This window comes from Garra rufa, chromosome 3 (genome assembly GCF_049309525.1).
Source record: "Garra rufa chromosome 3, GarRuf1.0, whole genome shotgun sequence".
Lineage (NCBI taxonomy): Eukaryota > Metazoa > Chordata > Actinopteri > Cypriniformes > Cyprinidae > Garra > Garra rufa.
Genome location: NC_133363.1, coordinates 60,463,990 through 60,486,981, shown reverse-complemented (window position 1 = coordinate 60,486,981; position 22,992 = coordinate 60,463,990). Strand labels below are relative to the sequence as shown.

The 22,992-nt window shown below is 38.1% G+C and overlaps 1 protein-coding gene and 1 non-coding gene across 2 annotated transcripts; both read left to right on the top strand.

Moving 5' to 3' along the window:
* Positions 1 to 211: 211 nt before the first annotated feature.
* Positions 212 to 284, top strand: trnak-cuu (transfer RNA lysine (anticodon CUU)). The gene has a single exon. It is a non-coding gene; the product is annotated as a tRNA-Lys (tRNA).
* Positions 285 to 8,217: 7,933 nt separating this feature from the next.
* On the top strand, positions 8,218 to 18,574 carry helz2c (helicase with zinc finger 2c). The gene is made up of 13 exons (XM_073836724.1): positions 8,218 to 8,299; positions 10,369 to 13,435; positions 13,518 to 13,600; positions 13,777 to 13,905; positions 14,056 to 14,226; positions 14,460 to 14,604; positions 15,434 to 15,535; positions 15,661 to 15,853; positions 16,053 to 16,187; positions 16,279 to 16,491; positions 16,603 to 16,759; positions 17,080 to 17,250; positions 17,989 to 18,574. Exons 1-13 carry the CDS (start codon positions 8,218 to 8,220, stop codon positions 18,117 to 18,119), a joined length of 4,779 nt encoding a protein of 1,592 aa, XP_073692825.1. The 3' UTR covers positions 18,120 to 18,574.
* The last annotated feature ends 4,418 nt before the right edge of the window (positions 18,575 to 22,992 follow it).

The window sequence follows — 22,992 nt, the reverse complement described above, 5'->3', positions numbered from 1 at the left end:
TGCAAATAAAGCGAAATGGACGTGAATGTTTGTTTCACATACACAATTTACGAGGCTAATTTACTCAATAGTAAACCTATGCACTGACTTATGTAACAGGAATACAGTGGATTTTTTTTTTTTAAAGTATTTTGTGTCTGACCGTCATTTAAACCCCGAGTATGAACGGGAATCTACAGTGAAAAGAGGTCTGTTAGGGTGGTGAGACACAGCCCGGCTAGCTCAGTCGGTAGAGCATGAGACTCTTAATCTCAGGGTCGTGGGTTCGAGCCCCACGTTGGGCGATACATTTTCATTTCAAAGATACTGGGTGTAAACATAATGGCAAAAAGTTTGCCGTCTAGACCTACTAACCCACGTATAGACCTTAACCCAACATGACATTTGAACTCTGATCATATAGGCTAATACAATGAAATAAACATTTACATTTTTAATTTGTAGATAAACATTATGTTCGACTCACTTGTGACTTTTTTCCACCACAACCAAAAAAAAAAAAAAAGCCCTGTAAGATGTTTGGTGAACTTGGATATCAAGGAAACAACCGCGTCAACAAAGCATGTGCTTAAAAATCAAGGTCAAAATCTATTTTGAGACTTTGAAACGAGGAAGGAAGTGTCAATTTCAAGTACAACGGAAACAAATGCATGTTCATTCAAAAACAACTTAATCAGCTGGCTTGTCATTTACAACAGCCATTAAGTTTCGAAATATTATGGATTTTTCAACTAAAATGTTCTTAAACAGGGAACTGGCGGATGTATTGTTTTACACAAGCTTTTGTTAAAAAAATAATGTAAATAAACAAATACATTTTAAAAACGTAAAAAAATTATTGTAACTGACAACTTCGAAAACTCGTCGATCACGTGATTAACTGGAAATTGCGAGCACCGAGCAGTAGCTTGGATATTATCATATCATACTTTGAATCGGCGTCGTAGTGTCACTGAAGAATGCTATAGTAGAGGCATTTAGGCCACGCTCGTTTTTTAGACGTAGTTCTGTGTTTTTAGCTTGTTTACTGTACACCTTGTCACATAGCATCTTTTAGACATTATTCTGTCTTTTGTTATAAGTCGGAAAGACAAAGAAGAGAGAGAGCGTTGGATTTGTTGGTTTTCCCTCAGGTGGGCGTGGTTTTTCAGTTTATGACTCTTGTCTCTATTATATTTGAAGTTCCAGTTCGGTGGCATTGCAGTTTACAGTTACAATTCGCGCGTCTTGTGACAATTACCTCAGTGGAAAATAAAACTGACCATGCCTTATCTTATTTGCCCATTATTCTCAATGGGCAAGTCGCCCGGCAACATTGCCCAAAAAGTTGACTCGTGTATCATCAGCCTTAAAATGGAACCCTAAAGTCGGTTATTTAAAACATAAGGAGCTGTTATGACAAGGTCAATGTGAGAGGACCCACCTTCCCTTTAGTTGCTAACCGGGAGAGCAGGAAATGCACCTGAGTTCAGCTTTCTTACAGGCATCGATCGCACGAACACAGCATCACTCTCTGTCACTCCCCAAGGACTTCTATTTGCATGTCATTTTCTAATGTAAAGCCTCTACTACAGAGTATACGCGGCGCCCTCTCCGTGCCGAAAAGGTAAGTTTTATGTCCGATTTATTAAATTAGAAACACGTTCAATTGGGCTGTGTCGTGTGTGTGTGTGTGTGTGTGTAAATAAAGTTTGGAAGTGCGTAAACCAAAGCTAATTACAATTTCTGTACAGGTTAGCTGTTTTTAAAGGCTAATGTTAATGTTCTCTGTAAGAAATGAATTGTAAAATTGCACCGCTTTTACTGTTCCCAGATTGGAACGACGTACAAAAGGCAATTCATTGGCTTGTATTTACCTGTAGGCTACTGTTTGTTCAGTCATACGAACACATTTCCTATCTTGTATAGTAGGGCTATGAAAGATAAGCCAGTGACATTACGTGCGAGGCCAGAGTCGACAGCTTGTAATCTAAGAGAAGACCTGAAAAAAAATTCTCGTTTTAGTACTAATCATTACATTTTCTACCAAACAAAAGGCTAATTTACCGATGCTTCTTAAAATGTATTTTCTGTTAAACGTTTGGGTGCATGTGCATTCCACACATACTTTCAGGATGACAATCACACCTGTCCTGTTAAACTATATTGAGATATGACGTCAAGTCAATTCAATAAAACACAATGCTGCCTAATTTTGTTAGGAGAGGTTTGTTAGACCAACAAGTGACGTTTCCTTTGAGCCTTCTATAATATACAGTGAATATCAGTTAAAAATGTAAAAAATGAGAGGCCAGTAATAAGTTTACACTGATTTTGTGCATCCTTTTTATACGGTGCGTGCATAATTATTAGGCCCTTTGATATTCTGGTCATATATTTTTCCAAGCCCATATGACCAATTTATTAATAAACCACCTCAATCTTAATAACTATTATTAATTTTGTATTTAATTATTTATAAGTGATCAGGCATTGTTTGATGAGTACAGGCTAGAAAGGGAAGATCAAGGAAGAGAGGAGAACAAAGTTTTTAAAAAAAAATTGTATTGAGTCAAATAGTGTCGAAAGAGATGTATTTTCAGCAGTCGCTTAAACTCTTAAAGGGGTCATCGGATGCCCATTTTCCACAAGTTAATATAATGCTTTAGGGTCCTAATGAAAAGTTTGTAATATACTTTGATTAAAAATTCTCCATGGTAGTGTAAAAAAAAAACACTAATTTTACCTGGTAAAAAATGCCTCTGTTCTCAGCAAGCGATATCAGTACATGGCCCTTTAAATTATATGAACCTCTGCTCACCCCACCTTTCAGTTATGTGGGGCGTGTCATTACATAGCACACGGGGTGTTGCCTAGACCAGTGGTTTTCAATCCTGGTCCTGGGGACCCACTGCTCTGCACATTTTGTATGTATCCCTTATCTGACACACTTAGTTAAGTACATGGATCTCTCTCCTAATGAGCTGATGATCTGTATCAGGTGTGTTATAGTGGTATACAGTTTTTAACCACAAATGCTCGTCTCGTCTAGCCCTGTGATGCGCACTGTGAACTCCGGTTTAATACAGTTAGGGTATGTCAAAAAACTCCCTTCTCATTTTCTCCTCCAACTTCAAAATTGTCCAACATCGCTGTTTTTCCTTATTTTTGTAAAGAGTATCTGACTATCTTTGTAGATTCACTTTGTAAACACTGGGTTGTAGGGCTGGGCCGATAAACGATATCATATCGAATCGCGATAAAATTTATGTTAATAACGATGATAAACTCTAGACATTTTTTGTTCGATATGGATTAATTTAAGAGCCAATCAGCAGAAATATGAGACAACAGTCAGTCAGCGTGCAGCGTGCGTGTGCACGTCAAAGTACAAAGTTAATTTATTACCGCACTTTGCGAAGCAAACTTAACACCAGGACGACAAAAAAAAAAAAAAGAGAGAGTGGAATCAGCGACGAAAGTGAAACTAACCTCGAGTTATTATCCAAAGATGTTGAAGTTGTCGACAAAAATAGGTAGCACGAATTCCGTTATATAAGTGGTTTGGCTATCTGAAAAGTGACTCTCAGCTGAGAGTTTGGCGCGATTGTTAAAACTGAAACCGAAAGCAAAAAACGCACGCGCATTCAAAAGCAATTTTAATCCCCCTTGTTTAGAGAGTGACTCCCAAATGCACGCAAATTAGGCTACATTACATATCTAAGCTGTTATTAGCATGTAGGCTATGATAGGTTGTGTATGTCTATAGCTCTGTATCATTCTTGAAATATTCGGTCTCTATTTGCAATTAGAATAATGAGAGAGTAGCCTACTTTGATTATGGCTGAATTGTCTGCACTTAATACGATTAAGAAAGAACCGTGTCGTAATTTTTTGTTATTTATACTGTAGATTGTTTCAAAATGCAGTGGTTGCCTCTAATTTAAATAGCTCAACCTATAATAGAGAAAATAAACAATTATGTTAATAATAATAAATAATAAATAAATAAATAAATAAATAAATAAATAAATAATTGTTACAAATTATGTTTTTACAATAATTTTATGTTTACATTTTGTACATTTTCTCTCATTTACCATACTCTGTCACAACTTTTATTTCTGAAATTTATTTTAGTAAGTTGTTTTAATTTTTAAGGCCAAATCTGTAATCTGTTTTTGTTAATAAATTATACTTTAAAATGTAATTTAATGAACACTTTAATTTTTGTGGCTTTAGTCACTGTTGGGATACTATTTTAAAGCTGGCAACATCATCAGAATATATCGAAATATATATCGTTATCGTTCAATATGGGAAAAAATTACCTTAAGTCCGTTGAGCACCACTGACGTCCACTATATGGAGGAAAATCCTAGAATGTTTTCCTTAGGCTACGTCTACATTAATCCGGATACATTTGAAAACGGAGTTTTCGTTTTAAAGCGCTCTCCGTCCACACTAGCGTTTCCAAGCGTTTTCCAAAAGTTTCTCATCCACACTGAAACGTAGGAAAACATCGAATTTCGCCTTACTGCGCATGCGTAAAGCCTCCAAAATTATACAGGCATAGTACGTTTTCACACAATTCTTCTGGCGGGATAATTAACTAAACGGAAATACCTCGTCATCCACTGACGCATCTATATCGCGCTCATTCATATTTTATCTGAAAAGCAGTTTTCGTCATGTTTTGCAGGACAGCAACTGTAAGTAAATTTTCTGTCATCATTTTAGGACTGTAATTTGAAGAATGTATAAGGTAGTAATGTATAAGGGTCCTAATGAAAAGTTTGTAATATACTTTGTAATATGTAATATACTTTGATTAAAAATTCTCCATGGTAGTGTAAAAAAAAAACACTCATTTTACCTGGTAAAAAATGCCTCTGTTCTCAGCAAGCGATATCAGTACATGGCCCTTTAAATTATATGAACCTCTGCTCACCCCACCTTTCAGTTATGTGGGGCGTGTCATTACATAGCACACGGGGTGTTGCCTAGACAACAGTTGGGAGTATAGATGTATAGTTTGGGGAAAAATGGTACATGCAGGGCTTTGAGGACACTGTACAACCCCATCCATTTAAAATTTAATTTAAAAACTGGAGTTGGAAGCGAAACAAGAAGGCCCCTTGCAAAGAAGTTTGGCTATTACGGCTTATACTGGACGTGTCTGAATGGTTAGTAAACTTAATGTCACTTTGATTTATCTTTGTATAAGGGTATGTCAGGGTAGCGTACTGACACAAATTCGAACGCGATGTGTTTACTGAGGTATAGAGACGAACGCGATGTGTTTACTGAGGTATAGCTGATTGAATGAGAGCAAAATGTTATCGGTTAACTTATCCCGTCCTAATATTGAAATACATAAATGTGAGTGTTATGGTCTTTACTCATATGCAGTTGCGGGCTGTAAACACTTTTGCAGGTATTGCGTTAACGTTACCGTTCTTAATAAAGTTATAACTGATCCAAAACGATTTAAAATACGTGACATCTCAATCATTAACAGACACCGTTTTAAACCATCTAGCAAGCTAATGTAACCCAACCAATAATGGATGAGCTGTAAGATGGGCAATAACTACAGTTTGTTTCTTTGCAAATAAAACATTTATTAGTCTTACCATATAAGTGACAAAGAAACCACAGAAACAACCAAAACAAAACACACTATAGAGAACACAGGGTTTCCCAACAGAATATAATGGTAATCACTCTGTGCAAATTATACACTCCATCACAGCACAAAGCAAATGTCACTACCAGTGTAAAGAAAAAGAAACCCAATACTCACTACACACAAACTTCCCAGAGCAAAAAAAAAGAAATCAAACAAATAACCAAAAAAATCTCATGCTGACTTCAAGCCACTTTGTCACAATATAACATGTAAAGTCATCTATTAAACCCATTGTTATTCCACCAATTTGTTCAATAAAAGTAAACGGCAACCATGCATCATCTGTAAAAACAAAATAAATATTTAACAATTTCCCTTTTAAAACATCAAAATAAAAACACTTAATTCCATAAGACAACACACAAATATTCATAAAACTTTACAAATATAAAATGTAACATTTCAGTAATTCAGTTGAATAACATACCTGTGTTGTTGAATAAATCTATTCAATTCTCTGAGGCACCCATCGCTATGTCTCCAGTAAGCACACTAAAAACAATAAAAACCATAAAACACATTACCACTAAGCACATCAGCTAAAATCAAAGTAGTCACAAACCTTACCTCCACAATTTACTATACATCTCCTCACAAAGCAATGCATACAAACATATCACAGAGACTTCTTATGTTTGGCACATGGGGTTTAGCATGTTTCCACAAAGAGGAAGGCCAAAGATTTGATTTCCTTTCTATAGTACACAGACTCCTGGGATTTGTAGTCCAACTTATTTGTAGTCCTCAAACCTACTATCACTACCTCTACCCTATTACACTAAGCTTAATGTAGTTTTACTACAACGTACACAGTTTGTAAATAGACAATCACCGTAATGCTTTGTTCATTATAAAGTGTGATTATGAATTATATTGAGACGGATTTACATAGAGAAAACGACATAACCATGTTCTCTGAGAGTGTCAGTTACACTTTAGCCGCATTTATCTTGAAACGCGCTAACATTATTTAAAAGGGGATTAGCAAAGATTCATATAAAAAGAAATTACACTCACTTCTTTTAGTGGAGATGAAGCAGGAACACGAACAGTTACAGACCGATTTTTCAACAGCAGCTTAAAATAAAATGATTTATACTGACCCTCGTTTTTAAAGCATATGTATGGTGAGAAATGATTTGCGTAAACATGAACCCATTTAGGTAAATCGGCACATTCCCTCAATGCTGTCAGTTTACTTTACTACATTAAAGTGATTTCATGGCTCTCTGTGGTGGTACAATGAGACGTCTTTCACTAGAGGATCTCAGACTTCTGGAGGGAGTGTAGATTCGTAGTAGTGAATGGAGGTAGGCAGGTGATGAGCCGGTGGCTGTCCTATATGCCAGCAATCGGTCTTGAACTTGATGCGAGCCGCAACCTGTAGCCAGTGCAGGGATATAAAGAGAGGTGTGACATGGGCTCTTTTGGGTTCATTGAAGACCAGTCGTGCTGCTGCATTCTGAATCATTTGTAGAGGTTTGATTGTACATGCTGGAAGACTGGCCAAAAGAGCATTGCAGTAGTCTAGCCTGGAAATGACCAGGGCCTGGATGAGGAGTTGTGCTGCATGCTCTGTTAGGAAGGGCCTGATCTTTCTGATGTTGTGCAATGCAAACCTGCAAGATCGAGCTGTCTTAGCTATGTGGTCTTTAAAAGTCAATTGGTCGTCAAAGATTACACCCAGATTTCTGGCTGAAGCCGATGAGGTAATTGTTGATATACCTAACTGGATGGGTAAGTCATGTTATAGAGTTGGAGTGGCGGGAAAGACAAGGAGCTCAGTTTTTGCCAGATTGAGCTGTAGGTGGTGTTCCTTTATCCATGCCGAGATAAAGCCTGAGATCCGCACAGCTACCGATGGATCATCTGGTTTGAGTGAAAAATAGAGCTATGTGTCATCAGCATAGCAATGGTAGGAGAAGCCATGTGCCTGTATGATGGGACCCAGAGATGTAGTGTATATGAAGAAGAGGAGGGGTCCAAGAACTGATCCCTGAGGAACCCCAGTTACCAGTTGATGAGTTTTAGATACCTCCCCTCCCCAGGCCGCCCTGAAAGACCTGCCAGTGAGGTAGGATTTAAACCAGCGAAATGGAGTCTCTGTGATGCCCAACGACGAGAGGGTGGACAGGAGGATCTGATGATTCACTGTGTCAAAGGCTGCAGATAGGTCTAGCAAAATCAGTACTGGTGATTTGGAATCAGCTTTTGCAGTCCGCAAGGCTTCAGTAACAGACAGTAGCGCAGTCTTAGTTGAATGGCCACTCCTGAAAACTGACTGGTTAGCATCCAGTAGATTGTTCTGTGAGAGAAATAAAGATACCTGATCGAAAACGGTATGTTTCTGCTATGAATGGAAGGAGAGAGGCAGGTCTGCAGTTGTCTATAAGTGAGGTGTTAAGTGTAGGTATTTTGAGCAGTGGGGTAACCCGGGCCTGCTTAAACGTCGTGCCTGTGAGAAGAGATGTGTTGATGTGTGCGAGTGCTGGTAGGATTGCTTGGAGAAGGTGTGAGGGGATAGGATCTAAAGGACATGGCGTCGGATGGCTGGAGAGGAGAGGTTTGGATACTTCTGCCTCCGAGTGGGGACAGAAGGAGAAGAGGGGAGTTTCAGCTGTGGGCGTGGTCAGTTTTAGTTCTTGTATGTGTGGAGCTGAGAACTGGCTACTGATAGATGTAGTTTTGTCTGTAAAGAATGTGGCGAAATCATCAGCTGTTATAGAATTGGTGGGAGGTGGTGGAGGGGGACAGAGCAGTGAATTAAAAGTTTTGAAAAGGTTGCGTGTGTCTGGAGCATTGTTGAACTTGTTGTGGAAGTATGAAGATTTGGCAGTATGGACCTGAGAAGGATGAAAGCATAAGACTGATACATAATCAATTTCAGATGGATCCTTAGATCCTTAGTGTGCATAATTATTAGGCAAGTTTTTTTTTACACATACAATTAGCCAAAAAAGAGATTTAACTCTTTATTTTAAAATTATTAAATGCCCATGAGATGGACGCAATACTAGAATTTGCAAAGTTAAGGCATGACCATGGGACAGCAAAATGCTCATTGGGTCAGCAGGGTCAGAAAAAACAGTTAGAGAAGAAAAGACACGTTAAATACAAAATGTGACCCTGGACCACAAAACCAGTCTTAAGTCGCTGGGGTATATTTGTAGCAATAGCCAAAAATACATTGCATGGGTCAAAATTTTTGATTTTTCTTTTATGCCAAAAATCATTAAGAAATTAAGTAAATTTCATGTTCCATGAAGATTTTTTGTAAAATTCCTACTGTAAACATATCAAAATGTAATTTTTGATTTGTAATATGCATTGTTAAGAACCTAATTTGGACAACTTTAAAGGTGATTTTCTCAGTCTTTTTGATTTTTTTTTTTGCATCCTCAGATTTCTGATTTCAATGGATGTATCTCGGCCAAATATTGTCCTATCCTAACAAACCATACATCAATGGAAAGCTTATTTATTGAGCTTTCATATGATGTATAAATCTCAGTTTTGTCAAATTTAACCTTATGACTGGTTTTGTGGTCCAGGGTCACAAATAATTACGAATTAAGGTGTGATGTGAAAACATCAGGAATCATTTAGTCTCCAGCGCCACCATTTTCCAGAATTTCAACCTGGAGTCTCCAGAGGTACAATGTATCAGGTTCTCAGAGACTTTGCTTTGGTAAAAAAAATCCTAAAAATGACCCTCACTGAATAAGAATAACAGCCAGATTCTGGAAGATAAATTCTTGAAAGAGTGGTACAAAAGGATGTGATGCTGGTCATTCAAGTGTCACTTACAACTTATCTGTCTGTCTATATAGCCTATAAAAACAGTCTTCATTTATTTCACAACACCTCAGCATGTTCTTCTTATTAAGTGAGGGTAATTTTTACCCAAGTGTCTGAGAACCTGACAAATTGCACTTCTGGAGATTCCAGCTTGCAGTTCTGGAAATTGGTGGTGCCAAAAGTGGTGGAGACTTAATGGTTCCTGATGGTTTCACACCTATAATTCTTCACCTTAATTCATAATTGTTTTGCAGTTAACATGTGTCTTTTCTTCTCTACCTGTTTTTTCTGACCGTGCTGACCCAATGAACATTTCGCTGTCCAATGGTCATGCCTTATCCTGCAAATTTTAGTATGGCATTAGTATTGCATCTTTCTCATGGTCATTTAATAATTTTAAACTTTTCAGTCTGAGTTTAACGTCTTTTTTGGCTTATTTTATCTGGCTCATTTTAAGCAGCACTACTTTTTCCAACATTGATAATAAATTAGCATATTAGTATGATTTCTTAAGGATCATTTAACACTGAAGACTAAAGTAATGTAATGATGCTGAAAATTCAGCTTTGCATCACAGATTTTTTTTTTTTTTTTTTTCAGGAAAATCGTACTGATTCCAAACTTTTGAACAGCAGTGTATAGTTGTTTAGCTTTAAATGGAAATTTAAAAAGTTTCTAATTCGAAATGGAGGGAGATGAACAAGAGATTATAGGGGCAGAGTTTCAGGGAATAAATGATCGGAGAAGTTAGGCATATGTCCCTAGACTTCTGTTGTTTTGCCAGAAGGTCCAGTTATGACATTATGAGTAAACATTATTAGATCAAAAACTTGGAAAGATATTGTTACTTTTCATTTCATGCTGACAATAAGTGCCTAATATCCCAATTTGTGTTGCAGGTGCAGATCCAAACATGGTGACCCCAGTATCAGAACAGAGTGACTCTGCTAGCAGCAGCAATGCAGAGAATAATCAATCCAAGACCATTTGCAAAACCATCACTGAAAGCCAGGGTCTGCAGTCTGACTCTGAATTTGATCAAGATCTCAGCAAGAAAGATATTAAAAAACTTTTGAATACCAATCCAGATGATTTCAAACACTGTAAACTTGTTATGGAAAGACACGATCAAGCATATGCCAGGCCTCTCGACGAACCAACCCTCTGTATCAAAATCTCTGGAAGAGAAAATGTGGGCAGGTCTTTTCCTGGAGATGAAGTCTGTGTAGAGATCCTAAACAGAGAACAGTGTCCTCAGGAAGGTGAAGTGTTAAAAGGAAGAGTCGTCGGACTAATAAATAGAGATGAAAACTCCCTAAACTTCATCTGCAAGATGGTGGAAGGCAACCCAAAACTTGTTGCACCTATTAACAAACATGTGACCAGAATAAGGACAATTCAAACAAAGCCTGACATGGGCATAGTTGAACTACGACAATACGAGAGTGGACGCTGGGTGAAAAAGGAATTTGTAAAGATTGCTGAGAATAAAATGTTAGTAGTCAAGGTTATAAAATGGGAAAATGGGAAACTGTACCCTTTAGGAGTAGTTACAAAATTAATTTCAGAGTGTGAAGCTGTGGATGAAATGCTGTACATTGAACTTGGCTGTAAAGATTCACCTCCACCATTGAAATTACAAGATCCTGAATGTGATAAGGCTTTAAAAGAGAAGGATTTGTATGACTTTATCACTTTCACCATTGACCCACCAAAAGCTAAAAACCTGGATGACGCCATTAGTGTGAGGGAAATTGACAGTGATCGCTATCAGATTGGTATTCACATAACAGACGTTGCAAGTTTCATTTCCAAGGATAGCGAGCAAGACAAATTTGCTAGACAGCGCGGCAAAACAATTTACACCCCAGAGAAGGGAGACATGACCTTCATGTTTTCAAAAGACCTGAGAAAAGACCACCTGAGTTTGTTGCCTAAAAAGATTCGGAAAGCCATATCCTTACTGGTAGATGTTGACAAGAAAACAAGTAATATACTAAACATAGATTTTGTTGAAATCCTGATTAGATCTCACAGACAGATGTCATACGAAGAAGCTGACCAAATCCTTCAGAAGCACTGCTTGGATGACACTGAGCCTCTGCAGTTCTCTGATGTGAAGGATTGTTTAGCTGTCGCTTACCGTTTCTCAGAAGTGCACCGAAAATTCAGGCTGGAAGGTGGGTGGCCGTTTGATAGGCAGGCAGGGCAAAGCCGCTCTCACGCCATGGTGGAGGAACTAATGAATCTCTACAACAGTGCTGCAGCTGAAAAACTCATATCTAAAGACGTCACAAGAGATCTCACACCACTGAGGTGCCAGAGGGAGCCGGACCCAGAACAAATGACTCAGTTTAAGAAGAAATACATGAACCTAATTCCCATGTCACCTTACTTTTCAAATATTTGCGAAGTGGATACTGATGGTGAAGATCAAGTTTGGCCCAATCCACAATATGAAAATATAGAGCACAACAGCATTTCATTTAACATCTTCACATCCATATTTCAAAAGATTGAAGAGTTTGCGCAGAGCAAGGACTATTACAGTCTGATGCAGTTAATTTTTTCAGATGAAATCCATCCCACACTTATCCCCGTGGTGCGGGAGTTTCGTGATATTCAGAAGAAGGCCGCCATTCTTCGGTCATGCTCCTCAACGGATTCCAGGTTGGGTCACTATGATTTACAGCTAAACGCCTACACCTGGGCGTCATCTCCCATGAGGCGTTATCTGGACCTTATCTTGCAGAGGCTTCTGCACACTATGCTTTCTAAAGAAAACCTTGGGCAACCTGATTACACACAAATTGAAATCAATGAGTTCTGCCAATGTGGAATGGACACAGAAGAGAAGAATGATGCTTTGGTGCTGAAAATAAGAAAGTTTCAGTTTGCACCCAAAGATGTGGTTAAGCTTGCGGTGGTGGACCTGCTCACTCCTCAGGGGCATGAATTCACAATATCATTCCCACTACATTCTCAGTTGGACGTCATCACCATCATGTACAAACATCTTAAAGTTGTGGATCAGCCAAGATACGACAAGGAAAAGAACTCTATGACTCTTCTTTGGAAGAGGAGAGTTTATTCATTTAGAGAATCGTTCAAGAGTTCGTATCCTTCAAAGTCCATGAAGAATGTGACAACAGTGTCAAGTGAGTTGTGGAAAGGACTGGTATCTGCTGTGAAAAAGCAGGATTGGGTTAAGATTGAGCAATGCCTCCAAGACATGAAAAAAGCTGAGAATAAAGAAAAGGAAAAGGCGGCAACAGAACAACCCCATTATAAGGAACTAACCATGGAGCTGAAGCCAGGCACGGTTGTTCAGGTGCAGCTTGGGACTGAACTCAAAGATGGATTTTCAGTTCCTGTAGTTCAACTTCTCAGTGTCAATCAATGTTTTGAGATCTGTTTGGAGCACACGAGAAACCCTATTGATTGTTTTTCCAAAACAGTATGCAGTGCATCAAAGCCCATTTATAAGAACTACAATGAGTACCAGAACATCTGGAGCCAACTATGTGAGATAGACACGGCTTACAATGCTTTGGAAGAAAATAACAGCGTCATCTTAGAGGGTGTTAATATAACCTGGAGTGGAGATGAAACAAATCTCCATGGGTTCTTTTATTTAACGAAGACTCAGAAAAAACAATGGTGTCTGGAGTTCGACCTTAGAAACTGCTTTTTGTGCATCAGACTAAGAGATCAGAAACCAAAGAAGGTTGAGAATGATGGAAAACATCTGAATGGTTCTGAAATTTTAGACCTGCAGGGTTCACTACCTTTCACATGGGTTGCACATGCAGTAACCACCAAACCAAAGAAACAAAAGAACGGAGACAATCAAAACAAAATTAAATTTCAGATCACAAAAAGATCTATGAGTTACATCCCACCCATGGTTTTTGACAAGGAAACAAACTTCACCATTGAGGTCATTCCCAAAAAAATTCCATATTTGTGAGTAATGTTCATCCTGCTGATGCATTTCAGATTTATACACAATCATACATATGCTAATGCAGTCTTTTTGCAGGCTCAGGGAACATGTGATTGAAAATCTAAAACGGGCTAATAACTTGGTGAAGAATGTTGCCACTAGGACTCTTAAAGAACTGAATGCCTGTAAGTGGGCCAACATGACAGCTAGACAAAATCATATTTCACAAAATGAGTCATTTTATTTCACAACAGCCAACTTAATGAATTAATGAATGTATTAATTAATTAATCTACTAATTATGACATTATAGTTACTTTTGTAGAAGAATAAGATGTGCTGAAAAACACTCTTGTCTTAGATGCAAATAGAAATATCATCTTGGACAAAGTGGATGAAGGCCTGAACCTGCCAGTTCTGAATGAGAGCCAGCAGAAAGCTGTTGAGGAGGCTGTGAAGAAACCCTTCACAGTTATTCAGGGCCCACCAGGTACTGTTTAAATACTGTATACTAATACTGTTGTTGCTGCTGGAATTTGTGGAACTTCATGAGGCCACTTTTTTTTCACATGGAGATGTGTTGGGGAAAACGCTGAAGCAGTGTACTTAAGCCATACACCGCACCATTTTTTATCCACAGGTACAGGGAAAACAGTTGTTGGTATTCACATTGTTTACCAGTTTTTCAAGAAGAACCAAGACTTTCTGGCCTCTTACGAATCTTCCCAATCAACCCCTGATCAGAAACCCAAAAAAAAGCCTGCCATCCTCTACTGCGGACCCTCCAACAAGTCTGTGGACATTGTTGCAGGTGAATTGGGTTTGGTGGTCTTTCTAAATATATAGTGCATGCCCTTGTCTGATATTTTTATAAAGAAGCCACTATATATAAGTATGCAGGTGCAAATGTTTGGTCAATGCAGTTCCATCATTCTCCATCAAACTTTTTTTGAAGCATTGGTGGTTTCATGTATAGAGTATGTTTCAGGCTCTGATTTACCTGATAAACTGTACTTACATGACCCCATTGATCTTGTGTCCCAGAGCAGTTGTTGAAACTCAAGGGAGTCCTGAATCCTCTGAGAATCTACTGTGACCAGATGGAAATGCATGAATATCCATATACAGGCAGTGACCTAAAGCTTTGCCGAAGATCCCTCCGTGATGAAAAACCAAAAGATGAGCTCAAGTAAGAGCCACTATGTTTTAGACAGGGGTCAAAAGATCTAGAGCCAAATTACAGATTGTCTGTTTGTCTATTAGGAGATTTCCCATTAGTAAAATTGGTTAACTTCAGCAGTCCTTGTTGTATTATATGCCATTGGTAACAGTTAAAAAATGGGAAAATAGCTTACTGGTGTACTTTATCCCAAGTTAGCATGCCTGTAACTCAAGAAATATTAAATATACAATGCCTGAGCTTAACCTCATTGAAAGTATTGTCAGTACAAAATACATAATACATAATCTCAGCCAAATAGGGCTTTTTGCTCAACCTCGTCTCACTCTCAAATATACTCTATGCAACCCTATATGACACTGCAAATCACATATCCTTGCAATAATGATTCATACTTAAAATCAAGTGGTCAGGCAGTGTATCTCAATATCCTTTCATGTATCTTTTCTTTTGGTATCTTCGTTTAAGACCCTATATATTTCAGTCCCAGATATATTTGGATCTCAAAGTGGCTCAATGTGCAAATTGTTGAATTGGGTATATATACAGAATATATCATATTCAAATATGAGTGTCTGAAAATCAAATGTTGTTCAAACTAAAAATGCACTTTGTATATATTCACATCCAAACAATAATCTTGACTTTTGAGAGGCTAAATATACTTTTTTTTTTAAGAATGATGAAACCATGTCTATTTAGCTGGAGCAATACCTTTATTACACTTTACCTAATTATCTTTGAATGTGATACTGTCTGCCAGTTGATGGACATTTGGACTCAGACATAATAACAAATAGTGTATGAATATACTCATTAATGTCAGATTTTTTTGCAGAGATATTACACTGATGTACCTTGTTCGTGAACCTGAGAATCTTTTCTCAGAACAAATAAAACACTTTGAAAAGCAGCAATTACAAGAGGATGCAATAGACAAGTGAGTAAAATTCCTGTTTTCTTTTTTTGCATTTTCAGAGGCTGCCACCTTAATGAACTAGTATAACCCAGTGTTCGTGTCCTTGCATTCAGCATTCTGGTTATGTGGTAAATGTGTCTTTGCAGCTACAGGAAACTGTTGAAGGAAGCTCACAAGCATGAGATTCAGAAGTATGATGTAGTGTTGTGCACCTGCTCAACAGCACTAAAACCTGAAATCCTGGCGGTCATGGATTTTCAGCAGATACTCATTGATGAATGTGCCATGGCAACAGAACCAGAGGCCTTCATCCCTTTAGTTTCCTACAATCCAAAGCAGGTGAGTGCTAGAATGACAACAACAACATCATCATCATCATCATCATCATCATTAATTTCCATTTCCAAACAAAACAGTCTAAGATTCTAGTAGATGGAAGATGGTATTGAATTGCAATTGTGTGATTAGCCACATTAGAAATGGAAGACATAGGCATCTTTACAAACAAAAGTCATTGTCTAACTGGTTTCTTTTTCAGATTGTTTTGCTGGGTGATCACCAACAGATACGGCCAATAGTACAGTGTGCCCTCGTGAGAAAAATGGGCATGCAGCAGTCTCTGTTTGAACGCTACATGGATCTGGCCATAATGTTGGACACACAGTACAGAATGGTAAAAGAACTGATAAATAAATCCTCAAATAAAGTAGTCTAACAAAGTTTTCATTTTGCTTTTGTGTTTAACAAACACGCACATATGTTAGCATGAAGAAATTTGCAGGTTTCCTTCAAAAGAGTTTTATGAAGACAAACTGAAAACTGGAGCTGAACGAGGACCCCGCTACCTGCTTAAGAAGAATGGAAATCCTACAGCGATCCTGTTTGGCCATGTGCAAGGGAAAGAAGACAGTTTAGTGGTATCTACAAAAGAGGGCAATGAGAACTCAGTGGCCAACATTGAGGAGGCAGAGCAGGCTGTGAGTCGGTCTAATGTTGCCTTCAGCCATTTTAAAATTCAGTGTATGAATTAAATATAGATTAATCCTTATTAAAGCTTGCATGTCATTTCTTTGTTGGTTGCTGCCCAGGTCCATGTGGCAAAACTGTTGATTAACCAGTCAGGTGTGAAACCTGAGCATATTGCAATTCTGACCCCTTACAACGCACAGGTGTCAGAGATCAAAAAGATGATAGAGAACAGGCGTCTTGGAAATGTCTCAGTTTGCACAATTATGAAAAGCCAAGGTGTGTTATTTTGATTGCATCTTTCTTGAGATTTAGATTACATTTTGCCATTTTTAGAATTCTATTTTAACTCATGCTTAGTCTCGTTATTTAAATTGTATCTTAAAACTTTTTTTTAAAGAAAAGCTTTTAGTTTTTTATTTTTGATATATTTTTTATTGTTTTTCTCTGTGTAAGCACCTTCTATAAAGCTTGCTTTAAAGCAGCTATATATTTAATGTGTAAAAAATATTTTATTATTATATTTGTGGAGAATATTGTGGGACAGGTGGATTTGACACAGGACATTTAACATTCTGAGTGTAAATTGTTGCATACAGGAAGTGAGTGGCCATATGTCATCATCTCCACTGTGCGCTCCTGCTCCATATCTGATATAGAAAGCGACAGACCAAGTAAAGCCTGGCTAGGAAAAAAACTAGGATTCATCACTGATCCAAATCAGGTCAATGTCGCTATAACTCGTGCACAGGATGGACTGTGCATTCTGGGTAAGCAGTGAAGAATTCTCATACAGTGACCTTAAAAAGCCACATTAAACATGTAATGGTTTTATAAATCAGATGATTAGATGAGGTGACATATACAAACAAATTCTCGATCTTTCCTTACAATTGTAAACATGTTCTATTAAAGGAATAGTTCACCCAAAAATGAAATTTACTGAAAATGTTTGTCTTCATTAGAACAGATTTGGGGAAATTTAGCCTTACATCACTTGCTCACCAGTAGATCCTCTGTAGTGAATGGGTGCCGTCAGAATGAGAGTTCAGACAGCTGATTAAAAACATGGCAATAATCCACACCACTCCAGTTTATTAATTACCATCTTGTGAAGTGAAAAGTGATATAAGTGATTCTTATAAACATGCTACATTTGTCTTCACAAGACATTAATTGTTGAACTAGAGTGGTGTTGATTGTGGATTATTGTGATGTTTTTATCAGCTGTTTGGACTCTCATTCTGACGGCACCCATTCACTACAGAGGATCCATTGGTGAGAAAATGATGTAATGCCCCAAATGTAATTTCTCCAAGTCTGATAAAGAAACAAACTCTTGAACAACTAGAGGGTGAGTACATTTTCAGGAAAATTTCATTTTAAGGTGAATGTTTTACAAGCACAAAGCAATTTTTTTTCTCTTCCTTTTCAAAACCTAGATCTATTGTTTTATCATTTTAAATCTTTAAATGCACACATTACATCCCCTTTTTGTTATCTCTTAGGTAATAGTACCCTGTTGAGATGCTGTGAACTTTGGGAAAGGCTCCTGGATCACTATTACAAAAAACACTGTGTTGTGAATCCAGCTAGTGACATCAAGGTCCAAAACAAGTTGACAACAGCCAAAAAATAGTTTCTCAAATCCAAACTTCTGACTATCAGTAGGTCTGGTCCACCTTGCCACTTATTCTAAAGAAGAACCGCCCACTTACACAGGAAACAAGACTGTGCTGATATAGAGAAAACAAGATGTGTGGCTAAGTTAATTCAAGTTTATTGCATAATGCAGTTTGAAAACTCCTGACATAGGCTACAGATCCCACCCGTCTCCATTTGTTGTATTACAGTACAGGGGAGTGACGGCTCTTACTGTAAGTGCTTCATACAGAGCAAGTGTCTGGTAGATCTTTGCTGTCCCGTTTGCAGATTAGTTTCTCTGGCCTTCATCTCCCCCTTCTGGCCTTTGAGTAGCACATGCTTTCCTCTGCTCTGAATATCTGCAGCTGTTTTTAAGGTCTGTCTTGCAGACATATTCATGTTACAGCTCACCTTCTAGTCTTAGTTGGTTTAAGCTGGTCTTCCAGCGTGGCCAGGCCGACCAACTGACTAATGTTATTAACCAATTCTGGTGTAACTCTTCCTATTTTTATTTTAGTTTTTTTAGTTTGATTTCATCAAGAAATGTTTTGTAGGATTTATTAACTTATTATTATTATTATTTTTTATTTTTTTGCATTGCATTGCATTGCAATATTAAATGACAAGGGTAATTTAGGTATTAGGAAACCAACACAATCTCATGGCAATGTTTAACTATTTTACTGTTTGGCAAATTGGTGGCTAAATCATTACAATTCTGTACATTTTGGTACAATTAGCTTGGACCCCAGTGACGGTTATGTTTAGGGGTGGACTGTCATTCTTACTTTTGCCTAAAAAGCATACATTTTGCACTATTTCTGTACAAAACAGAATATAAAATTGCAATTAGAATTTAAATGTAAAGAAGTAAAAGTTAAGTGCATTTGAAGGATGGTTACGGTTTTTGCAGGTTTTAGGTATTTTTGTACATATACTTCATATTATAGAACTATCTATAATTAATAAATTAACTTTCATTTTATGTTCAAGTGTGGAAGACTGGGGGGGGGGGGGGTATCATTGTTATTATTTATTGTTTAAAGCACTTTGAATGTGTTGCAGTTTGGCTACAGTGGGTCTCTCATGGTTAAAGGTGACAGCCTAAAGGTGACTTTCTCCATGTTTAAGTGCTATAATTGAGTCCCCAGTGCATGTATTTGACAGTTTAACCTATAAGACATGAAAGACAATTAAGTTTAGTATTTACATGCCATGTGACAGCCGCTTTCTGTGCGCATGCTTCGGATGAGTGCGCTCAGAAAACCCTATATCATAAGTTTGAATCTAATATGGTTTAAAAGCATGTTTTCAGTGTGATAGACGTGGCAATCCAAACCAGATGCTTTTTAGAAGTGTATCTCAAAGGGGGCCGGGAGCAGCAGCTAATTTGCTTTGAAAGAGGCAGGTATGAAAACAGCCTGTTTCTACTTCCATTTAAAGTGGCCATTTTCAAAATGATATAATAAATAATCTGTGGGGTATTTTAAACTGAAACTTCACAGACACATTCTGGGGACACCAGAGATTTATATTACATATTGTAAAAGGGGCATAATAGGTCTCCTTTAATGTCCTTTAATGATACTCTGCTAATGTGTAGAGAGGAATCCATACTGTATCCTTAAGCAGGTCTGTATCCTTCACTCCAGAGGTCAAAGCACATTGAATGAATACCTAGCACAAATACAAACAGTCACAAGCCATTTTCCCTGTGTCCAAGAACACTCCTTATCTATGTTATAATCACTGTATCGTTTGCCTCTAAAGTCTTATTTCTTTATTTTATGTTTATCTCTTTTTGCTTTGCCGTTAAACTTAGCAGGATTTACATGGCCTCATGATCTCTCTCTCTGTCCATCTTTCTCTCTGTGAGTCAGATAGTATCATTGAGATGCACTGAGTGGCTCTTTCGGGCAGACTCAGTAATTGGGCTGTCATACGGCTGATGCGTATGAGTGTGTGCATTGTACATTGAGCTGAGTAATGCTGTCTTGATCTCACTGGAGCATCTCTGAAAAGTGACTTTTCTCAACAGGCATGGAGGTGAACGTGAAGTGATGAAATACTTAACAAAATGAAACTTTAGGACTGGGCCTACTCTCTCTCTCTCTCTCTCAAAAAAGTACAAAACACACTGGGGCAATACTCTTCAAAACGTACTAATATGTAAGCTTTATGTACTATCTAAGGATAATTGAGATACAAAGATGTCCTTTTTATCATGGAGTAGCGATAGCTTCGTTTTTTGTTTTCCACCTTATTCTTTAATGAGGAAGTATGCCTGGGTGAGGCTTCTGGTTCAATAGCCGCTATAAGGAAATAACGAGAAGAAATATAGCTGCACTTTAAGGCATTTAAGCACATATTTAAAAAAGCCATTACGTAGCAAGCCTTTCTTTGCAAAAACAGGTCATTTACCATATATTATGTTTTGTAATGTTTATGACTGTTATAGTGCCAGCTGTGGTCCGATGTCCTTAAAACTTTGCATGCTTGTTTAGAATCACCTGTTGCATGTGCTCAGCAGGTTTGGGAAGTTTTGAGTTTTCCTTTAGGCTTTATAGGATTTTGGGTAAATTTGGACAGGCCTCATTTGTAAACGACCCTGTTATAGCTTCCCAAAGGGTTAAGTGTAACTTTTCTTAATAATTATTGACTTAGAGAGTCCATAGAATTGTACCGCAGTGGTTTTTTTTTTTTTTTTTTTTTTTTACATACTGAGTGAAAAACCTTGGACTAGTTGGCAAAAGTAGGTTTTTGACATCATCTCAATCATTTAACAAACAATTGTCGGCAGTGGTTCTAGTGGCAAAGTTGTCCGGAATGAGGAGTTCTGTCATATGATACGAATATCGTGTGTATGTGCGAAAAAAACGTGCACAATCGTTTACGACCTTGAAAAATGTGATATCCCCCCCCCCCAGTGGCTGATTTCTGTAAAATTTCTCTCAGAACTTCAGGGTCATGAGTCAAACAGGCCCACTGAGTTTCGTTCTGACCGGACTCCGATAACCATGTTTAAGAGGTGCTCAAACTTAATCAGCCAATGGTGGCCATGTTTTTTTGAGCTACGCAAATGTCCTTATAGACACTTGTGGCACTTTGGACAAAGACCGTGCACAGCAATTTTCATGTTGATGGAACAAATGGTTGTGTAGATGTAGCCATTTTTATGTTTTTTTTCCCTCTTATAGCGCCGCCAAGTGGCCAAGATCCGTGATTTTTGTCCTGTGACCTGCGATTGAGCTCTTGCATAAGTGTTCTGAGATTGGCGAAGATATCTCATTCTGTTTAGGAGTCATAGGCATTTTACTAAAAGTGGCCCTGACCCTTTTGAACATTTTGGCATCCCTTTGCGACTGTGAGTTTTTGACTTTGTTTTTGATAATTATTGATATTCACTTTCCAGAGAATCTTTCTGCACTGGTTTGGTTCTGTTCGGGCAAAAAACCTAGGACTAGTTCGCAAAAGTAGGAACATTTTGAGATTCCAAGGATTCCAATGAAATAAGACACTTGAGCCTGAAACTGATGGTTTAGTTAGTAGTTATGAACTATTTCATACTTTTGATTATTGTAGCGCCCCCATCAGGCCGATTGGGGCGAGCCTTGGTGACGTTGTCTGCTGTGTGACTACTACTATGCCTCCAAGTGTCAAATCTCTACAATTTATGGTTTGGTCTGCACGACCAGTTTTACATGAAGATCACTGATGCTTGGCCATTCTAATACTTACAATTACAATAGGGTTTCAGCTCTACGCGCTTGAACTCCTAATAACAACATGCAGATGGTAAAACTGTTTGGACTACAAACCACTGTGTTTCTAATTAAGATTATACAAATATAGTAAGACACACTAATTTGCAATATCAAACAGCAAAACAAGCTGTTTTGTTCTGCTAAAAATAGCTGAAGGTGGATGAGACTGGAAGCCAGGCCCATAAAATTTACAAATGGCTGTGCCCGCTCTTACACAAAAAAATAAGGTGGATATCTATGATGATTTCAAGAATATTCACCAAGAATTTTAGTCATAAATCAACACATCTATTAATGTGCGTGTGAAAATAAAGCACCATTTTACAAGGTTCAGAGCTCTAGAACAGCGTAAACAAAAAACCAAGTGTTTGATTCTTTAGCCAGTTTGGCTGAGTGGCATGAGTGGTTTGAATCCCAAATCAGGATGGTTAGAAACAGATAGTACATTTGTCTTGATTTATTCTGGCCTCAGGTTCCAACACAAGGGCCAGCAGATTTCACCTACATGGGCACCGCTCAAGAGACTCTCTGTTACCACAGGCTTGTTTGTACCACTGCCCAGACAAACTACAAATAAGTTTAAAGAGGGTCCAAGGAGCAGGAGGCTTTCAGAAAAAAAATCTCTAGCAGTGTTTCACATTGCGTGAGATTGCTCCAAGGACCAAACACTTGTCACAAGTGCTCGGTGTTTGGCTTGCTTACAAATGTGGAGACTTTTATTCCCAAACTCATGTCCATTATAATCGCTGATTGACCTTGCATGACATTTCCTATGGATTTTCCCCTCGTTTGCGGGAGTTAATTAACTTGTGGGAAGCCCTCTGGTGGTGTTGTGCCGCGGTCGACTCGCTGCAACTTCATTCAGGACTAATCTGTATGAAATGAGAGGTTTGTGCCAAGAAAGGCTCAAGGTTGTGCTGGGATTTCACAAAACTGATGCTGCCAGTGCTATGCAGCGTGTTGAAAATTACCCCAATCAAAGGAAAGCTGGGACAAATTTTAGAAAGACAAATAAGTCTCAGATTCAGGGAATGCAAGTCTTGTATTAGGGACAGAGCTATGTACTCTACTATTAAGCTAGGGAAATCTAAAGGGACATCTGTG

What these genes read in the sequence shown, in the direction of transcription:
- helz2c (XM_073836724.1), top strand. Translation starts at nt 8,218, where the DNA reads ATGGCTGGAGAGGAGAGGTTTGGATACTTCTGCCTCCGAGTGGGGACA. An exon ending in TTTCCTACAATCCAAAGCAG is followed by an intron (nt 15,854 to 16,052) that starts GTGAGTGCTAGA and finishes TTTCTTTTTCAG; the next exon opens with ATTGTTTTGCTGGGTGATCA. An exon ending in TGGACACACAGTACAGAATG is followed by an intron (nt 16,188 to 16,278) that starts GTAAAAGAACTG and finishes CACATATGTTAG; the next exon opens with CATGAAGAAATTTGCAGGTT.